This window comes from Orcinus orca, chromosome 15, assembly GCF_937001465.1.
Source record: "Orcinus orca chromosome 15, mOrcOrc1.1, whole genome shotgun sequence".
Classification (NCBI taxonomy): Eukaryota; Metazoa; Chordata; class Mammalia; order Artiodactyla; family Delphinidae; genus Orcinus; species Orcinus orca.
Genome location: NC_064573.1, coordinates 63,448,231 through 63,471,496, shown reverse-complemented (window position 1 = coordinate 63,471,496; position 23,266 = coordinate 63,448,231). Strand labels below are relative to the sequence as shown.

The 23,266-nt window shown below is 45.9% G+C and overlaps 1 protein-coding gene across 1 annotated transcript in view; it reads left to right on the top strand.

Annotated features, from left to right (window-relative positions):
• CRKL (CRK like proto-oncogene, adaptor protein) overlaps positions 1-23,266 on the top strand; it is a 31,801-nt gene that overhangs the window by 1,808 nt on the left and 6,727 nt on the right. Inside the window, exon 2 of the mRNA XM_004276023.4 lies at positions 9,798-10,263. Within this exon, the coding sequence (XP_004276071.1) occupies positions 9,798-10,263 (466 nt within the window). The remainder of the gene's footprint in view (positions 1-9,797; positions 10,264-23,266) is intronic.

Sequence of the window (23,266 nt, the reverse complement as noted above, 5' to 3'; positions counted from 1 at the left end):
AGCGTTGCTTCTGTGGAATAGAGATAGAGAAGGAACAGCATGACAGTGGAATGACTTTGAGGTTAACTGCAGAACTAAATGGATTTTAAAAACTGGTGAGAAAGTGATTATAAATCAGATAGTGTATAACGAAGACCTAGACACCAAAAAGAATCTGATTGGTGAAACCTCCAGGTCCCGGAAGATACTGGTGACTGGAGTCAACTTTCAGCACATGTAATTCCAATATAAGGGGTTGGAGAGACTCTTAGAACCCACAGTAATGAGATATTAAATACGTTTAAGTAAATTACTTGCCTAGCTTGTGGAGGTGAATTATATCATTAATTTTAGGCATTTAGCATGCCATGTTGTGTGCCAGGTGTGTGCACTTTGAGGTGACAGGTACTATAGTGCAGCTGTGAGTGAATAACTAGATCCTCTTCTGGGTGGAGAAAAAGGATTGTGCTGCAGCGGCTTCCCGCAGAAACGACCCCAAACTTCCCCTTTGGGCGTCTTCCCAGGTGCCCTTGTAACTTTGTGAGTGTGGTGCCTGCCCTCACCCCTCTCATCCTCCTTCCCGGGAGCCAGCCCTGCACGCCCATGCACACCTGTGGGCCTTCGTTCGACTGCTGGCCCTCCGTGGAGCACCTCCCTCCACCGGTTCCTCACCTGCGGAAATCCTCCCTGTGGTGCTGGGGCCTTTACCTGACCCCCTTGAGTTCAGCCTTGATTGTTTCTCCTCTGTGCCCTCTGCCCCAGGCATTTTGCTGTAGTTTAGTTTTTCCTTTTCCCTGCTGTCTCCAAGGGCTGTCACAGTGTTGGTTGAATCAGATCCTGGCTGGATTTACTTTGTCACACTAAATCTGGATTGCCTCTCCTGAGGATTTGGTTGATGTGTTACCTACTGTAGGAGACTACGCCAGGCAAGCCTTGGCCAAATGCAGAAATCAGGGCGATGCATTTTCACACCCCAGACAGGATAAATAAAGTGGTTTAGCTTTTTTAGGCCTCAAAACTGAGCTTCTGAAGCCAGAGTTTCATGCCCCTTGGCTAATTGTTCTTTTGGGGGGTCTGTTTTGCTTAGTGAAAGGTCACAACTGTATGACTTCCTCAGAATTTAAGGACTGGTGCTTGTTTTGTGCTAGTCTGATCTTTTTTATTGGAATGTTCCTTAACTTTTAATTTTATATTTTTATTCAAATATTACAGGAGAATTATGTTCCAGTGATAGGTACTGGGAAAGAGGGGTGACAGACATGCTTTCTCTGTCATGGAACTTAGATTTTAGTGGAGGAGACAGACAGAAAAGTAGAAAAATAAAATACTACAAGATTTGTGAATGCTATGAAGGAAATCAATCTAGGCTGAGAGGATCTAGTAGAAGGGACTTACCTGAGCTGGTGAGGTAAGAGAAAGCGTGAAACTGAAGAAGGGAGGAGGAGCAAGGCTTGGGTGAGGAGGGGGAGAGCTTATGCAAAGTTCTGGGTTGGGAAAGACAGCAATGTGATGTGAGTGTGGCTCTGAGATGCCGATCTAGAAGAGTTTGGACAGGTAATGGTCAAAGGCAGGAAATTGGGTGCCATGGAAGGGGTTTGAAGCCAGGAAGTGACCTGAGGCTGTTACTGCAATCCAGGTCAGAACGATGGTGACTGATGAGTCGCCCATCCGTCCATCATAGAGACATTATGTAGACTGAGTGATGGCTGTGGTTTGAAAATAAGTTGCTGGTGGGAGGGGGGATGATGGGGAAGAGAAAAGAAGAGACAAAGATGACTTGGTATATTTGTAGCTGTCTGTTCTCTGGGTTATCTTATTGTCTTTTGAGTTTGTCTGTGGTATTCATCTCTGTCTTAGATTTTAAATTTAAACACAAAAGGTATATCAGTGGCTTTTGATTTTTGAATGACCCTAAAGGATTCTTTTTCTGCATATGGATGTAATTTTTATATTAAAAATCATTTGATAAACAGAAAACTTGTGGTTTTCACCTCCGTTTTATTTGAGTATAAACACTTTTAAGATTCCGTTTATTAGGTTATAATTAGTATTCAGGTAGGCGCTACTGGTTTTTTTGTTTCTGTTTTAATAGAGGCTACTTCCAGTTTAACAACAGAGTGTTTCAGGTTTCTGAGTGGATTTAGTTTAGCTGTGAAATACATTTTCCTACGGTTTAGAAAATTGAAAGTGTGTTTTGCGTAGCTTGCTTTGCTTATAAAATTTTCCAGTTCTAGCTTATGTAGCTATATGACGGCTGGGAGAAAAATCATGAGAAGTAAAAGTTGAAAAACTGAGGCAAGTTGACCCATAGAGAAAACCCTGTTTTTTACTCAGCAGACATTGCTCATTGCATGTGCTGGTAATATGGAACTAACATTGACTCAGCAGTCCCTGTCATGCTCTTGAGGAGCTTCCTGGTTACTGAGACTTTATTTAAAAGGCCAAATTCATGTCATCTGATACAGACAGTAGCTGTGGGAGGGCGGAGAAAGGATGCGCCGCCTAACCTGAGCATCCCGAGGGGACCCTCACAACGTGTGCCACAGAGGCTACACCGTGGGGGACCGGAGGGTACCGCAGGTAGCATGGCCATGCCTCCCCCCATGGCCCCTGTCTGAATATTTAAGGGAACTTTTGGACTTTTGTAATTAGGAGTAGGGGAGAAGGATTAACAGTGATTTTGATTAGCATAGAATTGGACACTGTGGATAAACCTTTGAGTTTCTTCTTACCAATAGTTTAAATCACTTAAGTTCAATTTAGATGGGATCCATAAACGTCATTACGCTGGGAATGGAGTCTCGCCCAGGTGAGAATTGAGTTCCCATGGCAAGTAAAGTGCTGATAGCCATTTGCTTTGTGACCTTTCTCTTGTTTAAGACTCAAATTCAGAGAACTTTTTATCTAAGATTTCTGTTCTTGATCTGAACAGTTGGACTAGGTTCTAAGGTTCCTTCAGGCTAAAATATTTTAGTTCTTTCTGATAAGTGAAAGGGGGCAGTGGTGATTATCCTGGAGTCGGAGTTAAGGTCACAAGGAGTAAGGTGGGACCATCAGGCATGTGCAACTGGTGGGGAACGACAGCCGAGTGTGAGCTCTGCGGTGGTGAGGCGAAGAGGCTTGGACAGCAAACCTGGTGACACACGGGATTTCCTTGTCTGTAGAACAGATTTAACCCAGGCTTAGGGGAAATGCTTCCCTGTGTCTTGGGCATTTTAATTTTAGCAGGAATTTCAATATATTGAGGCCTACTGTATCCCAAAGCCCAATGCTAGACTCAAGTCATATAATGGAAGTAAACCATGGCCCTAGCTTTTGAGAAGCTCAGTATACTGAACAAATGAAAATAGAATACCATGGGAGCTTAAAAGCAGGGATAGTCAACTAAAGTGTCAGGCAGGGCCTGAAAGGGAAGGTGCTCTATGAACTGATTCTTTTTTTTTTTTAATCTTTATTGGAGTATAATTGCTTTACAATGTTGTGTTGGTTTCTGCTGTGTAATAGAGTTAATCAGCTATATGTATACATATATCCCCATATCCCCTCCCTCTTGTGTCTCCCTCCTTCCTTCCCTATCCCAACACTCTAGGTGGTCACAAAGCACCAAGCTGATCTCCCAGTGCTATGTGGCTGCTTCCCACTAGCTATTCTACATTTGGTAGTGTATATATGTCAGTGCTACTCTCTCACTTCGTCCCAGCTTACCGTTCACCCTCACCATGTCCTCAAGTCCATTCTGTACATCTGCATCTTTATTCCTGTTCTGCCCCTAGGTTCATTAGAACCTTTTTTTTTTTTTTTTAGATTCATATATATGTGTTAGCATACGGTATTTGTTTTTCTCTTTCTGACTTCACATGAACTGGTTCTTGAAGGATGAGAACAAGTGTATGAGGTAGAAGAGGTGCTGGGAAAGGCACAGGTGTGGTTCATGTGAGTGAGGGGCCGCGAGCTAGGAAGTTAAGAATGCTGAACTGTGAAGGGCCTCTGTGCTTTGTACATGAGTTTAGCAGTGGGAGCCCTCTAAAGTTTTTAAGAAGAGAACTGTCATGGTCAGTTTTATTTTTTAGAAACTGGTGTGGGCGGGGTGGTGAGAGTCTGGAGTGTGGGGTTAATCAAGGGCTGTTACAGGGGAAGGGATTGTGAGAAGCTGAACTGAGATCTCTTGTGTTGGGAATATAAGGTGGAAGCCGATGACAGCCATCGCTGGGCAGTTGCCTGTAGGTGAGTGGAGAGCTGTGGCATCAGGGATGATTGAATGGTGCCTCTGAGAGAATGGAGAGGAGGGATGGGGGGAGGGGGTCGATGGTTTTCAACAGGGAAGCCAGGCGGGGTTCAGCAATCTGATGGGTTTGTTAACGAGAAGAGGGTTGGGGGCCAAATATACAGATTTGGGTCTAAGCTTTGGTGGAATCCGCAGAATGAGCAGAGGCAGAGAAGCTGTGGATGGAGGTGCAGAGGCAGGTGCAGAGGCAGGCACCACCGAAGACTGAGAGCCATTGGTGAAGGTGCGAAGCCAGGGATGGAGGGAGAGTCCTCCATGCTCAGGGCCACCGAGGGATAAGAAGCGCTGGAAGCACTTTGAGCAGACGGGTACTTAGCCAGTCTTCTTGGAATTGATTCTTTTACCATCTGTTTTGTTTTCCAACTTTTTATTGTGAAATCTTTCATACATACACAAGAGTATGTGTATACATGTATATAATAAGGAAAATCTTCCATATCCATGTTACCCCCTTTAAAAACTAGAACAGGGGGCTTCCCTGGTGGTGCAGTGGTTGAGAGCCTGCCTGCCGATGCAGGGGACATGGGTTCGTGCCCCAGTCCGGGAAGATCCCACGTGCCGCGGAGCGGCTGGGCCTGTGGGCCATGACCGCTGAGCCTGTGCGTCCGGCGTTCCGCAGCGGGAGAGGCTGCAACAGTGAGAGACCCGCATACTGCAAAAAAAAAAAAAACTAGAACAGGACCTTTGAAACTCTCTCCTGCTAGAAGTTGATTGTATTGCTTCCTTAACAGGAATAAGGTGATTGTAAGCATAGAAGGCATTAAAGCTGAAGTTTAAATAAAATGTTTTATCTGTGATTTTTACATGCAGCTGAGAATGCTTTTAACCAAAGGAGGAGGGAGATTCATTGTCATTCGATGAGGAGCGGCTTCTCTTCCAGAGCTGTCGAGAGAGGGAGAGGGAGAGGGAGAAGAAGAAGCATGGGTCTGGTGTGCTTGATGGGCTTGGGAAACTGTGTGTGTGTTGAATGCTATTTACAGTCCTGATGAAGGAACAAATTGCGAAACAATTGAGAAACAATGAGTTGTTCCAGTTTTATGTTTCCTATTTCTTTGGGCAGTGGGTTCTAATATGTTAAGTATTTCTGACCTGGCATCATCATGCTTTCATCTCTGCAGTGGGACTAATGTGTAATTTGCAGGGGATTTTGATGAATACACGAGTTTGAGAAAATGGGAAGTGGAGGGCTTTGAATTTGTCAGGTGTGTGGCTGGGAGGTTGATTTCCTGTCATATTTAGGGATGTCTGTGCGTGTGTCGAATCAGGAAAGGAGCTCCAGGTCACTGTAGCAGTGAAGTGGTGGAAAAAGTGTAAGCTGTCCTCCCTCTTGTCAGGTCTGCATGAGCACCCTCCCCAGCTCCGCCTCGGCTATCTAGACCAGGCCTCAGCGAACTCACGGTGAAGGGCTAGCTGTTCAGCACTTTAAGCTTTGTGGGCCCTGTTGTCCCCATCCCAGCCACTCAGCTCTGCCCTCGTACTGCAGAAGCAGCCACAGACAGCCCATGAGCGCATGGGCCTGGCTGGGTTCTACTCAAACCTTATTTGTAAAACCAACTGGTGGGCCGGTGGCCTGCAGGCCATAGTTTGTGGATCCCTTGGCCAGACTCACAGATAGTTTTTGTATAGTGTACTGGAGCCGAGAATGGTCATTACTTTTTTAAGGGTTATATGAAAAGAAGACTATCTGACAAAGGCCATATGTAGCCAGCAAGCCTCAAATGTGTGCCGGCCAGCCCGCTTCTGGCCTTGCTTGTGGGAACCAGCCAGCCCCGCGAGCTGTGGGGAAGCTGGGAAGGGGGCGTTTGAACCTTTGGGGCTCTTAAGTCTTCTGATGTAGAATCAGAATGCGTAAGCCTGTCTTCCACGAAATCTTTCAGCTTTAAAGGGGGCTAGTCTTTGGCTTTTTCTGCACCATCCCCTTGCCTGTTCTGACCCTTAGCAGAACTTGACCCCGTCAGCTTCTGTGGGACACATGAATGACACTTGGTGCTCTCATTTGCCTTCCAGCCTCTGTCGCTACTAAGTTTGCAGTCTTTGGAGAGCAGGAACTTGGTTTTAATTCATTGTTTGTCCCCCAAGTTCTTAGTACATAATAAGGCCAGTGGGTACCTGGGTAAATGGATGTCATTAGTGTTAATCCCTACTGAAGCTGTACTAGTGTTCTCACGGTCTGTGGAACTGCTTTTAACTTTTAACTGTATAAACAGTAAAATAACCCTTGAAGGCGTCTGCAGTGGAACCAAGTGTGCTCTTGGTGAAGTATCTGAGTTTTGTTTAGTGTGACCCAAACTCTCACAGAATCTCCGTGGCCCTTGAATTAGGTTCAGGGGTGGGGGGTGAGGAGCTGATGGGGTGCTTAGTGCCAGTCAGGAACTGTTGTGGGTGTTTCACGCACAGCGTTAATTCTCAGACACCGGAGAGACCCACGGGTTGTCCCTGCGGCTGACGAGCTGAGAGGCTGTGAGTGAGGACACTGCTTTGTGCAAATCCAAGTGGAAGGCATCGTACCTCCCAGGATTGCTGTGGGGATTCAATAATTTACTGTCTGCCAAGACTGCAGGCAGTCCTCAATGGAGGTATAAGTGTCAGCCTTTTCTTTGTTTTGCTGTTCCTGCTCACTCTTTTTTAGATACACTGATAGTAAGCAGTCTGCCCCTTTGTTGTCAGGTTGTTAATAAGGCCTTTGAGGTTTTAAATCACTCTTCCAACCACCAAGGTATCCTGACTACTGTGAAGCTGGTCATTTACATTAAAAAGATGTAAGTTTTGCCAAATTACAAAGACAGACTTTTGGAGAGTAGTGTGGCAAAATGTACCAAGGGCCGTGAAAACGTTCCTGTTCTTTAATCCAGGAATCTAGGCTTTACAAGCAATACAGTGCAGGGAAATTAAATTCAAAAGAGTATGTGAAGATGGTAACAGAGAAAGAAGAACCCTTCAGAAACACAGGGATGCTTGTTTGCAGCAGGCTTACCGAATGAAGCAAGAGCAGTATAGTGGGGAAACGCAGAAAAACTGCCCCTGGCATGCATACATGGGACTCTTTTTTTAAAAAAAATAAATTTATTTATTTATTTTTGGCTGCATTGGGTCTTCGTTGCTGCGCGTGGGCTTTCTCTAGTTGCGGCAAGCGGGGTTCTCATTGCGGTGGCTTCTCTTGTTGCAGAGCACAGGCTCTAGGCGTAGACTTCAGTAGTTGTGGCACACGGGCTCAGTAGTTGTGGTTCACGGGCTTAGTTGCTTTGTGGCATGTGGCATCTTCCCGGACCAAGGCTCGAACCCGTGTCCCCTGCATTGGCAGGCAGATTCTTAACCACTGCCCCACCAGGGAAGTCCTGTACGTGGGACTCTTAAGAAAGAAAGCCGTACATGGAAGCAACCTAACTGTCCATCAACAGATGAATGGATAAAGAAGATGTGGCACATATATACAATGGAATATTACTCAGCCATAAAAAGAAACGAAATTGAGTTATTTGTAGTGAGGTGGATGGACCTAGAATCTGTCATACAGAGTGAAGTAAGTCAGAAAGAGAATGAAACAAATACTGTATGCTAATACATATATATATGGAATCTAAGGGGAAAAAAAGGGTCATGAAGTACCTAGGGGTAAGACGGGAATAAAGACACAGACCTACTAGAGCATGGACTTGAGGATATGGGGAGGGGGAAGGGTAAGCTGTGACAAAGTGAGAGAGTGGCATGGACATATATACACTACCAAACGTAAAATAGATAGCTAGTGGGAAGCAGCCGCATAGCACAGGGAGATCAGCTCGGTGGTTTGTGACTACCTAGAGGGGTGGGATAGGGAGGGTGGGAGGGAGGGAGACGCAAGAGGGAAGAGATATGGGAACATATGTATATATATAACTGATTCACTTTGTTATAAAGCAGAAAATAACACAACATTGTAAAGCATTTATACTCCAATAAAGATGTTTTAAAAAAAAGAAAGCAAGCCGCAAAGTGGGCGGATGGGAGGGAGGGAGGGAAGAGGGAAGGAGAACTGTAGCTACCTTGGGGCAGGAACTGTGGGATTTTTTTCTCTTTTGTTTTCCTTTATTTTGCTGAACGTTGTAACATGGTAACACTTTTTTAAAAAGAAATTTTTTTTTTAATTAAAGTGCTTCAACTTAGGAGATCATGTTGTTATGTGAAACAACTTTTTAGGTCATTAATTGGGGGAAAAAGAGGGAATGGCCATGATCTACTGGAAGACAAAACAACTGTAGTCAGTGGTTAGGCAGGCATAGGCCCTATCCCAGCATTCTCCCTCGGGCTGCTCCAGAACCAGCCTTGGTGATGACTCTACAGGCGTCACCCCCTAAAGAGGTGGAGACTCTGGGTGAAGTTACTCTGGTGTAGATTATGTGCTTCAAAAAAGTTAAGGGGAGGAAATGCTAACAGCAAAATAGGTTTTCCCAAAACTTCATGTATTCGCAACTTTCCAGAACACTTCTTAGGTGAAGAGAGACCTCTGTACTTCTCTTGCAGAAGGGGGCATTCCAGATGGGGTGTTGCTAAAGAGAAGGGAGACCGTGCTTTTCTTTCCTTTTTTAAAGAAAATTTATTTATTTATTTATTTATTTTTGGCTGTGTTGGGTCTTTGTTGCTGTGCACATGGACTTTCTCTAGTTGCAGAGAGCAGGGGCTACTCTTCATTGCAGTGCACAGGCTTCTCATTGCGGTGGCTTCGCGGAGCACGAGCTCTAGGCATGCAGGCTCAGTAGCTGTGGCGCATGGGCTTAGTTGCTCCACAGCACGTGGAATCTTCCTGGACCAGGGCTCGAACCTGTGTCTCCTGCATTGGCAGGCGGATTCTTAACCACTGTGCCACCAGGGAAGCCCGGGACAGTGCTTTTCTAACCGCCTCTAGGTGGTTCCGGGTTTGCGGGGCAGACTCACAGGGGGGCTCTGAGAGCTGGTGGCCAGGGGTGTGATGCTTAGGTGAGAGCTCTTGCGTCTGAGCTTTTCCGTGAAAATTTTCACGTTTTCATTTTGAGGCTCAGATGATGATTCCCGTACAAGATGCAGTATGGGTGTTTTTAAAAAAATTATAATGCAGGTATATACTCCCTTTTCTGGTTTTTATATTTTGAGGGGCACAGAGGCCTTTGTCATCTCTCTGGGTGCCCGGGGAAGTGTGCAGGGTGCACACCCTAGATTAGGACCAGAAGGAAGAGTATGTGGTGGTTGTGATGGGCCTAAGGAAGGAGGCAGCTGAACTTACTGAGGATTTAAAAATAATTTTAAAAATTCAGACCAGGTATCTGTTTGTGTAAACAAAAGCTTCCTATGAAACAGAGATATGTGGGAGGGGTGCTATGCATCTAATGTTAATATTCAGGATGTTAACTTCGATTGCATTACAAACTACAGAGGGTAAAACAGTGTGACAGGACCTTCTTAATGACTGAGAATATGGAGAGGGAAATAATTTGTTATTGAGTTAATTGGTTTATTTTAAAAGTTTGACAAACACTGGTATAGAGTAAGATTTTTCTCTTAATTTTCTCTCTCTCTCAAGGTATCCGAGCCCACCAATGGGATCTGTATCAGCACCCAGCCTGCCTACAGCAGAAGAAAATCTGGAATATGTACGAACTCTCTATGATTTTCCTGGGAATGATGCCGAAGACCTGCCCTTTAAAAAGGGTGAGATCCTGGTGATAATAGAGAAGCCGGAAGAACAGTGGTGGAGTGCCCGGAACAAGGATGGCCGGGTGGGGATGATTCCCGTCCCTTACGTGGAAAAGCTTGTGAGGTCCTCGCCACACGGAAAGCATGGGAATAGGAATTCCAACAGTTACGGGATCCCAGAACCTGCTCACGCGTATGCTCAGCCTCAGACCACGGCTCCTCTGCCTGCAGTTTCCAGCACTCCTGGGGCAGCGGTCAGCCCTTTGCCATCCACACAGAATGGACCTGTCTTTGCAAAAGCAATTCAGAAAAGAGTGCCCTGTGCTTATGACAAGACCGCCCTGGCATTAGAGGTAAAATCTACTAAGACTGGTTCTTTGGGTCTTTTGACACTCAGTTTTTGTTCTCTTTGGCCATGGCTTGCGGGGATCTCAGTTCCCCGACCAGGAATTGAACCCGTGCCCTAGGCAGTGGAAGCACGGAGTCCTAACCACTGGACTGCCAGGGAATTCCCTAAAAATGCATATTTTTAGAAGAATGGTCCCATATATTTTTGTGTGTTATTTTTTTACTGATGTATAAATTTATATAAATCACATAAGTGAGGTGGGCCCTAAATATTATTGTATTAGAATATGGGATTTGGTACCACAGTTCCTCAGCTCTTTCATTTATTGATAACTTGTGAAAATGGTTTGTGAATCACACATTGCAATGTAAGTATCATTATGAGTACGGTTTTATACTCTTTCTTAGTATCATTACATCACATGTGTGTTAGAGAAACTGAGATTAAGTTATTGCTTGTTCTGTGTGTGTTCACCCCGAGGTCACAGTAGGGCAGAGCTGGGAGGCAGCCCAGGTGCATGGCAGGAGGATGAAGTCATGGGGCCTGTTGCTTCAGAGCAGCCTGCCCTCAGATTCAAAGGGAGCTGTGATTTTTGTGTGTTTTTTTTCACTGGTTATCCTCAGGTTTATTTGGACCAAGAGTAATACCCAAGTGAACTACACCTGGAAGTTTGGTTCAGAGTCTGAGGTTACTTCTCCCTCTCATGTTGGCTCTAAGGAAAGAGCATCTGAGGCGGGGACCAGGGCTGGGGAGGACCTGGTGCTTTTATACTTCACAGTGGAAGAACAGGAAGGGAACCAGAGAGGCTCCCTCCACAGATGGAGGCCTGGCTGAGTAGGCCTGCTGGCCTTCTCATCCCCACACAGACCTGCCCCTGCACGGTACACACCTCAGCACCCTAAAATAACTTGGGGTGTTCTGGGCTCTAAATACCTTCCAGTTTGCTTAGTGGTTTCAGGCTCTGGGAGCACTTCCACATCTCTGGTCTCCTCATGGGAGTAGGGAGCTAGGATTTAGAGTTGTGTTATGCAGCTGACGGTTGGCACACCAGGGTGAGATCCTGGGGGTCCAGGCTCCCAGTCAGAATTCCAAGCCCCGTAAAGGAAGTCAGGAAGTGGGTTCTTACCTGAGCCAGGATTTAAAGCCTCACTCCCTTTAGGACGCCTGTGTGTTGACTTCTGGCTCTAAGATGTGCACTTTAGAAACCCCTGTCTCCCATGTGTGTTCTTTGGAGTGTGCACAGGGGGTTGTAGAGGGGATCACTCAGAGCTTGGGGAGTAGATACATAGGTGGGTGCCTTAGGGAGGCCGGGGTGAGGAGAAGGAGCCTGGTTCGTGAAGCATATTTGAAGATAACCCATCTTCTCATTGTTAACACTGCTCTTCTAGCCTCAGGCCCCAGAGACAGGTCTCCACACCTGAGCCTCCTCGTGACACCAGCCCAGCCGTGTCAGCCTCGTGAAAGGCTGCCTTAGGTAATTAGAGTGTTAGTGGACCCAAGAAATAGACCTTTGCCAAATTCCACTTCATGGTATTTCCTGTGCTGTGTGTTTAAATGAGACTTTCAGCTATGCCATAAATAAGTATGTCTGTGAATTATGTTATCTTCTAAAACTGATGCCTGTCGGATCTTGTTAAAAACAGTCCCCTCTTGGGACTGTTGCAATTAGGTTACCAGGAAAAGTATTAAAATTAAAATAAGAAAGGTGAGACAAGTAGGCGAAAATGTGCCAGTAATTGAAGCTTCGTTATTCCCCTTGAGATGGTGTTACAAAGTGAGGATGGTTCAGGTGAACTTTACTTCCTGAGTTAGTTCACAAGGTTTTTTCATAAAACTTGAGTTTTGAAAGAACATTCCTGCACGCGAAGAGATATTTTAAGAGAGGTCTTTGTTTAGACACTTTGCTCTCTTGCTTACCTCTTCTTAGGAAACGAGTTTATCCTTGGGATTTGGTTTGAAAGGGGAGCCTCCCGTGCCCTTGGTGGAGCAGGGCTGGAAGGGCTCCTGGGAAGCAGGGGTGTTCTCAGGTGGTGGGAAGTGGCGAAGGCCTTTCCAAAGGTAGATCGTTGGCAGAAGAGAATGTTTGGAGCAAGGGTGCTGTGGTCATTACAAAATAACCTGCAGTCCAAGTTGTGTCTTCTGACACAGCGGCCCGCATTCGAGTCCCAGCTGTTCCTGGTGTGATCTTGGGCACGTTTCTCAAATTCTCTAAGCCTAAAAGGCACCCTGGCTCTGAGAGTTGATGTTTGTTTGTTAATCATCCATTCATGCATCCAACCTGTGAGGGGTGCCTTGTAGGGTCCTGCCACCAAAGAGCTTGCCACCTAATGAAAGACTAGAGGCAGAAACCAGCAGTGTGGTAAGTGATCTGATAACACAGAATAGGTGGGAGCAGAGATGGAGGTAGGAGATGGGAATGTGGGTGGGTGTTGGTCTGGGAAGGCTTCCTGCAGGAGGTGACCCTTGAACTGAGTTTTGAAGGATGACTAGAAGTTAGCTGGGTGAAGTGGGGGGAGGCATTCCTGGCAAAAGGAAGAGCTTGCAGGAACAAGAGAACACCACTGTGTAGCTGAAGGTCATTGAGAGTGTTGGGTATGTTGGGCAAAAGACAAAAGCTTGGACGCGAGCTGTGACCATATCAGCAGAGAGCAAAGCTGAGGAGGTGAACAGTTTTCTTGTGGCCTTCATTGAGGCATGAAATCGCTGGTTTCTCACAACTGTTAGAGGTTTTGAAGTTTGCAGATGGGCAGTTTACCTTTTTATTGATTAACTTTTAACTAATTTAGAGCAAATGCTTGAGTCTCCCTATAATAATATCAGTCTCCCATACTCATATTCCAGTATACTTTCCTGACTAGAAAAGGGCAGAAATTTGTTAGCACCTTCAGAGTTGTACTTAGCTCTGGACACACACAGCCAGGAGTCTGAATGGAGCCTCACAGAGCAGTGCCCCGTGGTGTGGGCTAAGGGAACAGTGGTGAAGTGGGGTAGGGGCTGCAGGTGAGGTGTGGAGGGAGTGGGGATGGGTCGAGAGGGTCAAGGAGGGCAAGTGGGGTGGTCCTTAGCTCTGTCTTCCTGATGCCTCAGCTCCTACCTCACCCTCACCATGGACACCTCCACAAACATTCCCTTCTTCAGCAGAGGTTTCCTGAGTGCCTGGATGTGGCTGTAGGAGTGGGGAGTGCAGCGGGGAGCAACGCAGAGGGCCCGTCTTTGTGGAGCCTGGGACACAGTCTCATGACATGGTCTCTACTCCCACCAGGGAGAAACCAGCTGCCTCATCCCTGTCCTGTACCAGCCTCGCTCAGTGTGGACCCCTGCAGTTGTCCCTCTTGAGGTTTTTGTTTGTTGGTTTTGGTTTTTTCGGTCTTACCCACCTGTATGCTTCTGGTCTTTTAAAATCCTGATTACATCATGTAGCATGTTGATCACCCCCTCGGTTTCATGTTATCTGCACATTTCATAAATGCACGATCCAGATCCTTCTCTGCAGCCTCTCCTGATCCATGTCTGATATCTAAAAAAGGACAGTGAGGCTGGTCTGGTGTGACTTGTTTCCTGACTGAGCCCATGCTGCCTTCCAGAGACCCTATTTCCCATTCTAAATGCTCATAAACCATCTGTCTGCTAATTGCATCCAGAATTTTGTCCAGGTTTGATCTCAAGCTCACCTTTTGTGTTTCATAGAATTTGCCATTATCCCTGTTAGAACAAAAACCAAGAGACTTGACCCTTCATAAGCCTGCAAGTGTTCTGTGATGTAATTCTCTGTGGCAGATGAGCAGCACTGGACTGGTCCTGTTTGCCAGTGTGTTTGGTCAGCACGTGGATATCTGTCCTTATCAGCATGAGGCCATCCTTTCATCTGTGGTGCATATTTTTTCTGTGAGCTCACCAGCATGCTCAAGAAACCTGCTCTTCACTCCCATTGGGGTCATCTGCGATTGTGGTGTTTACATTTCTTGGGTTGTCTACTCCCCATTTTGAAAACCCCTAGACATTGAGTTGCATCTGCTCTCAATCTTTTGAATTGACCTTCCTAAGACCCATGGTACTTCTTCCTTCACTGACTGGCCTAGAATTCCCAGATTTCTGCTTCCACAAATTGGTTTTGCTTCATTGGTTAGAATTAAGTGTTCGCATTAGCAGTTTCTTCATTGCTGCTTCTACTTACTGAGAGGAAGTTATCTACAAGGCAAATCTAGGTTTCCTCAGTGCTGATTGTGTTTTTCTGCTCTCCGGGATCAGCTGTGAGTTCCTGTGGCTGGAACTCTATGCCCACAGTGATGTCGGATCTGCATGTGGAGGTCTGTAAGGGTCAGAGGCATAGCCTCCCAGCGTGAGGGGGCTGCTCTGTCTCAGCGATTCCCCTCCTCACCAAGGCTTGTCAGAGATGCCCACAAGCTCACACCCACCTTCTTAAGGATTTTCATCAGGGCTGCCGGGCTCCTTCTCCATCCTTCTGTCGTTGACGTGTCACTTGTCCTTAACAGCATCCAGTTTTAGGAATTCTGTACCTAAGGTAACATTTTTTTTTTCTAGCATATCATGTTCTCATTGGATTGTGAATTAGAGAATATTCTTAAAAGGGTTTTGTTCCTCTTTCTTACTATGTAAATTGAGTGAGAGTACTGTGAAATTGGGGCCCTAGTGTGGTTCAGACAAGGCCAGTCCCAGCCTGGTCATTAAGCTAACCTCAGTTTTCCATACGTGGTAATAGCTACTGTGTAAGGAGAACCATCAGCTAGGGCTTCACAGAGAATATTTTGGTTGATCCTCATAGCTGCCCCATTTTATGCACTTAGAACTTGAGGTTTGTTTAATTTGTTGACAGTCTCATAGTTGGTATGTGGTAGAGCTAGGACTTAGCCCACACAGTCTTTCTTTAAACAGCTTTATTGAGATAAAATTCACATATCATACAATTTACCCATTTAAAGTGTACAACTCAGTGGTCTTTGGCATGTTAAATTATTCATTTTTTAAAAATTGTGATGAAATGTGCATAATAGGATTTGCCCTTTTTAAGTGTTCAATTCAGTGGCATTAATTGCATTCACAGTGTTGTACAGTTATCAGCACTGTTTCCAAAACTTTTTCCTCACCCCAAACTATAACCATTAAGCAGTAACTCCCTACCCTCCCCTCCTGAGGCCCTGGTAACCTCTAGTCTACCTTCTATCTGTATGAATTTGCCTATTCTAGATACTTCATATAATAAATGGAATCATAAAATATTTGTCCTTTGGATTGGGCTTATTTCACAGAGCATAATGTTTTAAGGTTCATCCATGTTATAGCAAGTATCTTCATTCTTTTTATAGCCAAGTAAAATTCCATTGTATGGATAGAGACCACATTTTGTTTATCCATTCATTAGGTAATGGTCATTAGCGTTATTTCTACCTTTTGGTTATTGAGGATAGTGTTACGAACATTTATGTACATGTTTTTGTTTGAATACCTGTTTTCAGTTCTCTAGGGTATATGCCTAACAGTGGAATTGCTGGGTAGCTCTTTAACTTTTGAGGCCAACTAAACTGTTTCCACAGTGGCTGCACCATTTTACAATCCCACAAGCAATCCACAGTTCTCCACATCCTCATCAACACCTGTTATTTTCCTTCTTTTTAAAATTTATAGCCATCCTACTGGCTATAAAGTGGCATCTTGTGGTTTTGATTTGCACTTCTGTAATTACTAATTATGTTAAGTGTCTTTTCCTGTGCCTCTTGGCCATTTTTATATCTTCTTTAGGAAAATGTTCAAGAGCTTTGCCCATTTTTATTTTATTTTATTTTTGCCCATTTTTAAATTGTGTTGTTTGGTTTTTGTTGTTGAGTTTTAGGAGTTTTTCATATATTTTGGATATTAAACTCTTATCAGAGGTATGATTTTTAAATACTTTTTTCCAGTTCTGTAGGTTGTCTTTGTACTTTCTTGTCAGTGTACTTTAATGCACGTTGTTGATTTTGATGAAGTCCATCTTATCTATTTTATCTTTTGCTGCTTGTGCTTTTGATGTCATATCTAAGAATCCATTGCCAAATTCAGGGTCATGAAGATTTACCCCCATGTTTTCTTCTAAGAGTTTTATGGTTTTAGCTTTTACATTCAGGTCGTGTATCCATTTTGAGTTAATTTTTGTATATGGATTGACATGGGCGTCCAAATTCTTTCTTTGCAGGTAGAAAATCCAGTCGTACCAGTACCATTTGTTGAAGAAATTGTTCTTTCCCCATTGAATGGACTTGGCACCCTTTTCAAAAATCAGTTGGCCAGGGAATTCCCTGGTGGTCCAGTGGTTAGGACTTTGTGCTTCCATTGCAGGGGTCATGGATTCCATCCCTGGTCAGAGAAGTAAGATCCCACAAGCCACAAGATGTGGCAAAAAATAATAATAATCAGTTGGCCAGAGATGTATGAGTTTATTTATGAACTCTCAATTCTATTCCATCGATCCATATGTCTGTCTGTGTGCCAAGACCACACTGTTTTGATTTCCATAGCTTTGTGTAGTGGGTTTGAAGTCAGGAAATATGAGTCCTCCAACTTTGTTCTTCTTTTTCAAGATTGTTTTGGCTGTTCAGCATGCCTTGCAGTTCTATATGAATTTGAGGATCAGCCTTTCCATTTCTGGGGGGGAAAAAAGCTGTTAGAATTTTGATAGAAATTGTGTTGAATTTGTAGATGACTTTGGGTAGTGTTGACATCTTGAAAATATTATCTTCCTATCCACGAACACTGGATGTCTTTCCATTTATTTAAGTCTTCTTTAATATCTTTTAGCAGTGTTTTGTAATTTTTGGTGTACAAGTCTATCACCTTGGTTAAATTTATTCCGTTACTTTATTCTTTTAGATGCTATCGTAAATGGAATTGCATTCTTTTTTTTTTTTTTGACTGCGCTGCGCAGCTTGCGGGATCTCAGTTCCCCAACAGGGATTGAACCTGGTACGACAGTGAAAGCGCCGAGTCCTAACCACTGGACCACCAGGGAGTTCCCTGGAATTACATTCTTATTTGCTCACTGCTGGTGTATAGAAACACAACTGATACTGTGTGTTGATCTTGTACCCTGCAAATTGGCTGAGTTTTATTAGCTCTAATAGCTTTCTTCTGGAATCTTTCTACATATAGGATCAGGTCATCTGTGAATGGAGATGGTTTTACTTCTTCCTTTCCATAGCCCACCTTCTCTTGCACCACGGCATACCTTTAACCCCTGACTCATCCTAATATAAAACCCCTGTGTTTTCATAAGTGTTAACCAGTAAGTAGCCCTCTTGAACCAAGTTAATACCCTGAAGGATAATGGCAATTTTAAAGAGACTGAGTCTTCAATATTAAAAACCAGTCAGTAGGGCTTCCCTTGTGACGCAGTGGTTAAGAATCCGCCTGCCAATGCAAGGGACACGGGTTTGAGCCCTGGTCTGGGAAGATCCCACATGCCACGGAGCAACGAAGCCTGCACTCTAGAGCCCACGAGCCACAACTACTGAAGCCCGTGCTCCGCAACAATAGAATCCACTGCAATGAGAAGACCGTGCACCACAACGAAGAGTAGCCCCTGCTCACTGCAACTAAGGAAAGCTCGCGCACAGCAACCAAGACCCAACGCAGCCAAAAATAAAATTAAATAAATAAATAAATAAATTCATTTTTTTAAAAAAAAAGCACCAGTCAGTAGCATCCGGTTGTAGGTGAGGGTACATGAGGCCACTTGATGGCTGCTCAGGGCACATGGACATGGAGGGTTTGATTCAGGTGCAGGTGCCCAGAGCACATGGGGCGGTGTTAGAGCAGGCAAAGGGCCCAGGCAGCTCCATGAGGGCGGGTGGGCTGTCTGCTTCTTTCTGTCTTGTGTCCTTCCAGGCCTGGCACATGGATGTTCAGCATGCGTTAAATGAGTGAACGAATGAAAGCCACAAACGGCAGAATGAAAGCCACAAACGGCAGGATGAAAGCTGCCTGGTGATTGTAGCACGTGGGTTTTTGCTTTGTTTTATCTTTTTTGGGTTACGGACCCCTTTGAGAATCTGGTGAAAGCTGTGGACTCTTTCTCCAGAAAAACAACATATATTAATGTATTTACATATAGTTCTGCATATACTTTGAGGATCTTTAATATCTGAGACCCATTCCTGTCACCGAAGTTAGGACTTCTGACTCCAGTGTAACCCATTGCACTCCTGATCTTGTTTTTATGGCGCCTGACTGGGGAAGCAGAAAGCTGCTGTGGCAGCCAGTGCTGGGGCCTCCTGCAAGGAGGACTGCTCTTTGAATCAGGTGCCAGAAGACAGGCGGCAGAATAATTTCCAGAGCTCCTGTTCACACTCGGGACAGGTAGGGCTCCAGGAGACCATGGCCACATCAGGGAGTATCCTCTTGGCATCTCCCTCTTCCTACCCCTCGTGTCAGCCTCACACAGAACGGAGCCTGCTAGTGTGTGCTCCATCTTAGAGTTGAAGCAAACCCTCCCCAGTGTGCTGGCAGTTCTTATCATGAGGAGGACTGTCACAGGGTGACAGTAAAGGACATAAGGACATAAGGAATGTCTTCTCGATCTGTTAGCCACACCTTCCAGGCTCACATTGGTCCTTGAGCTGAGTTGGTACCCAACCACTTCAGGATTTATCTGCCTTCCAAAGTGAGTGCTGCTTTTGGCTCAGCCCTTCTACCATGAAGCCCAAGGAAGGACACCGGACCAGCACTGAGAGCTCCCAACCATGCTGGGCCCTGGACCCGAGGGGCTGTGTGGTCAAGCCATGGAAGAAGCCAGTCCACAGCCAGCCCCGTCCCATGTGTGGTGTTCTGGGGCTCGGACCCGTGGAAGGGGGCCTTCAACTAAGGTAGAAAACAGCACGAGGAGTGACGGGCTGTGTTTTGACATGTGAGGACTCCTGCAAGGCCAGAGTGTGGCATTAATGGTCAGGTGGCCATCAGAAGTCTCCCAGCCCTTCTACCCTCCTGGGCTGCACCCAGCCGCGCGCTGCTACTCAGGGTCCCTCAGGCGAAGGCCTCGTCCTTGCTCCTGTGCTCTGCAACGTGGACTCAATACTGCTTTTCAGCCACTCGCTTTTTGCATTGTTTTTATCATCTAACAGACATTTGCTGAGTGTCTGCCACGTCTAGACAGTGGGTTATTTATTGTCTGTCTCACAGTGAAGAGGGTAGGAACTGCAGTCGACGTGCAGCACATCTCACTGAACTGATTAGGCAGAATTAGCAGAAGGTATCCTGTGAAGACCGTCAGAGTCAGGAGTGAATTGGCAGAGGTGCGGGTGGGATGTTCTGGCACCTTTCTCTGCATCCTCCCGTGGTCTTCCTCGTTGCTTGGGACCCTTCACAGTGACGTATCAGACTTCGAGTCTCCAGGCCTTCCCCTCATCTCCTCTCTCTAACAGGCATCCTTCCCATCCCCCGTCGGTTTTGAGAAGACCCTTGTTACTGACAGGGTTGAAAACCCACTTTAGTGTACAGTGCTTCTCCATTGCTGGTTCCAGTTCTCCCCGGAACCAGCCAGAGGACAGCTGGTCGGGGGCATGATCGTGGGGTGGGGACTGGGTCTACTCAGGAATCTCTACGCCAATAGCAGCTACTGTTTACTTCGCTGGGTGTTGTGGTTAACACTTCCATTTAGTACTTCCTTTAATTATCGCAAGAACCTTCCAAAGTCAAAAGAAAACGGAGACTTGGACAACTTGAACTGTTTGTCACAGTAATGTAGCCCTAAAAGTGGCAGAACCAGGACATCGGTCCAGCCCTGCCCCATTCCAAAGGTCATAGCGTGAGTCACCGCATGGTGCCACCCTAAACCTGCTTTAAGCAGAGACTGCTTACCTCCCGCTGTTGTAGATCTTAGATCTTAGTTTCATGTGTGTCCTGAGTACACAGTACAGAATCCAGCCCATCTCCAGTGGCGGCCGCCCAGAGCCCTTCCTGCTCTCAGTGGCGGCGTGTGCAGCTTTATAAGGCTGTTTATGGGAGCTGGGATTGTCCTTAAGGTGTGTTTGACTTTGGTCAGGGTTGCATATATGTTCCTTCAGTTGTGGAAGCAGAGCAGAGATCCAAGGTTTCTTAGGACAAGCTTGATGGTGCTGGGCAGTAGCCTGGAACATGGTTTTTAACATCTTACGCTGTGCAGTCATGTGGTCGCACTTCCAGTACATCACGTCCCTGTATCTGTCATACAGCCCATCTCTGGGCAAGACCTTGGCAGGTTTGAGAAACTGAAAGGAAGTCACTGTGATTGGGGTGAGGGTCAGAGATAGGAAGAGTTGGGGACCAGAGGAGGTAGAGCCTTGGAGACAGGAGTTTGGATGGTGCTCTTGTGCAAATAAATGGTGTCGGGGGTTCAAAGGCAGAGCAGTGACCTAATTATCTTTATGTTTTCAAAAGGTCTGTCTTCTACTGTCCTTAGGCCCTTGTGCCTGTCACTTCTGTCCTCAGAACCTTGCTGCTTACTTGGCCATCTGTCTCTAGCACGTGCGGACAGCAGCCTGTCGTTTTTTCTCTTTTCCCTGATTCTGCAGACTTCCCTGGAAAGCTTACAAGAGCCCTGTGACATGGAATGCGAAATGAGCGAGACCAGCCTCCTCCTTCTGAGAGTGCTGTGTGGGGGTGGGGGACGAGGGCGAGCAGAATGGAGCCCCCATGGGGCAGAGGGGCAGCAGAGCAAGAGGGAGGTGAAGTCTCCTGCTTCAGGTGCCTCGGCATCAGTGGGAGGGGACTGGCCCGGGGCCATTTACCTGGGCCCCAGGAGTTTCTTGGTGGTAGGTGGGGGCCAGGCTGGGGGAGAGGAAGGGTTGGGAGCTGGGCTGAATGGCAAGGGTGGCAGGGGATGGAAGGTGGCTGGGCTGGTAGAGCCAGGCAGTTGGGGGGGGCACCTGGAGGAGGGGGCATTAGCAAGAGGTCTCAGCGTGTTCCTGGCCCCCGGACTGGAGGAATAAGCTCAACCAGGATGTGGGAGAGGGCTGCTGGGGCCAGGTTTTCAGGAAAGTGAGATTTTTTCTTGCACATTTATCAAACATCAGCTAAGGCAGGCTAAGATTACAAACTTGAGGCAAAATATATGCACTCTGGGCATCCAGAGTCCAGGTGAAGATAGAAAAGCATAGATAAAAGACAGAATTCCCAAAATATTTTTTGTAGGATGTCAAATGAGTGGAGCAAACAAAAACTTCAGTCTTGGGGAGAAGCTGTTGATCCTGACATCTGCCAACAGCACCCATCAGCCAAAACTGCATTATATTTGTTTCTTTTTAGTCTGAGCTATTCTGGCCTTAGTCTTTTTTTTTTTTAAAAACATCATTGTCAGGGCTTCCCTGGTGGCGCAGTGGTTGAGAGTCCGCCTGCCGATGCAGGGGACACGGGTTCGTGCCCCGGTCCGGGAAGATCCCACATGCTGCGGAGCGGTTGGGCCCGTAAGCCATGGCCGCTGAGCCTGCGCGTCCGGCGCCTGTGCTCCGCAACGGGAGAGGCCACAACAGTGAGAGGCCCGCGTACCACAAAAAAAAAAAAAAAAAACAAAGAAAAACATCATTGTCAGAGTCTGATCTGGCTCTGAGTGCAGGCCTGCCTACAGACTGCCCAGGGACCCTCAGGCCATTATCCCTTTGCACCACAGCGTCCACCTGGGCGTTAGCTCACCTGGTCCCTCTCCCCTTTGCTCACCACATCTTCTTTACAGGTACGCACTCACACACCCTCTTATTTGTCCTTGCCTTTTCTTTCTTGCTTTTTTTGGAAAATTTTTAAATTAATTTATTTTTGGCTGCATCAGGTCTTCCTTGCTGCACGCGTGCTTTCTCTAGTTGTGGTGAGGGGGCTACTCTTCATTGCAGTGCGCGGGCTTCTCACTGCAGTGGCTTCTCTTGTTGCGGAGCACAGGCTCTAGGCGCACGGCTTCAGTCGTTGTGGCTCGCGGGCTCTAGAGTGCAGGCTCAGTAGTTGTGGCACGCAGGCTTAGTTGCTCTGCAGCATGTGGGATCTTCCTGGACCAGGACTGGAACCCGTGTCGCCTGCATTGGCAGGTGGATTCTTAACCACTGTGCCACCAGGGAAGTCTCATGTCCTTGCCTTTTCTTATACTTATTTCAGTACATTGATTATATTGTATTTTCCGTAAGTCATTTTGTAATGGTGTCAGTAGTTTTATATCCATGAATTTTCATTTCTTTCCTATTTCATTATTTAAAAAATAAAGACAGGTAATCATTTTCTTAGCTGAAAAGGAAATAAGGAAAGAACATGCTCTCATATGTTGGAGAGAGAATGTGCCAGTGAGGCTCCCCACATTGGTGGCCTTGTTGTGCTCCAGGCACGAGACAGCTGGTTCCTGCAGTGGAGACTTGAGGAGGCCAAGGGTCTGGGGGAGGTAGGGGTGGGGGTGGCTGCAGGGCCTGGGTTTGTAGTATCCCAGCAGCTCCTGCCTGCAGAGGATTCTCTCTGCTCACATAGGCCCCATCTTAATTTTTGTGTTAAATGAGTTTCATCTCATGTCTTAAGTTTGTGCTTAAATTTTTTTTTTAATGGAATAAGACAGATTGGACACAAGTCATAACTGCAGATCCCCGTTGACTTCAGCTCCCTTTGATCTTCAGCTTTGTGATTTCTGCACAGTCTCCACTGCAGCTCAAGGTGCCATCTGCAGTAGAGCTTTCCTTGGATCCGATCTGGCAAATATCTTCACTAGAGATAGCAATGTGGTCATAATCAGGGTTTTCCTCTTTTATGACTTCTGTACGGTAGGAAAAGAATATACAAATTACAGAGCTAAATCTTTGGTACACTTCAAAGAATATGAATTTATTCTTAATTATCAGAATCGTTAGTGTGATATCCTAGTTATGAATAAGAAAGACATTTCTCTTTCTGCCACCTATGAATAAAAACATTGTTACTTGGAGAAAGGGAGCAATACTTGAACTCTAAGCACTAATCTTAAAACAATCTGTATTTTAGAAGTCTACTAAAGACATTTTAAAACTTAACTCTTATATTAA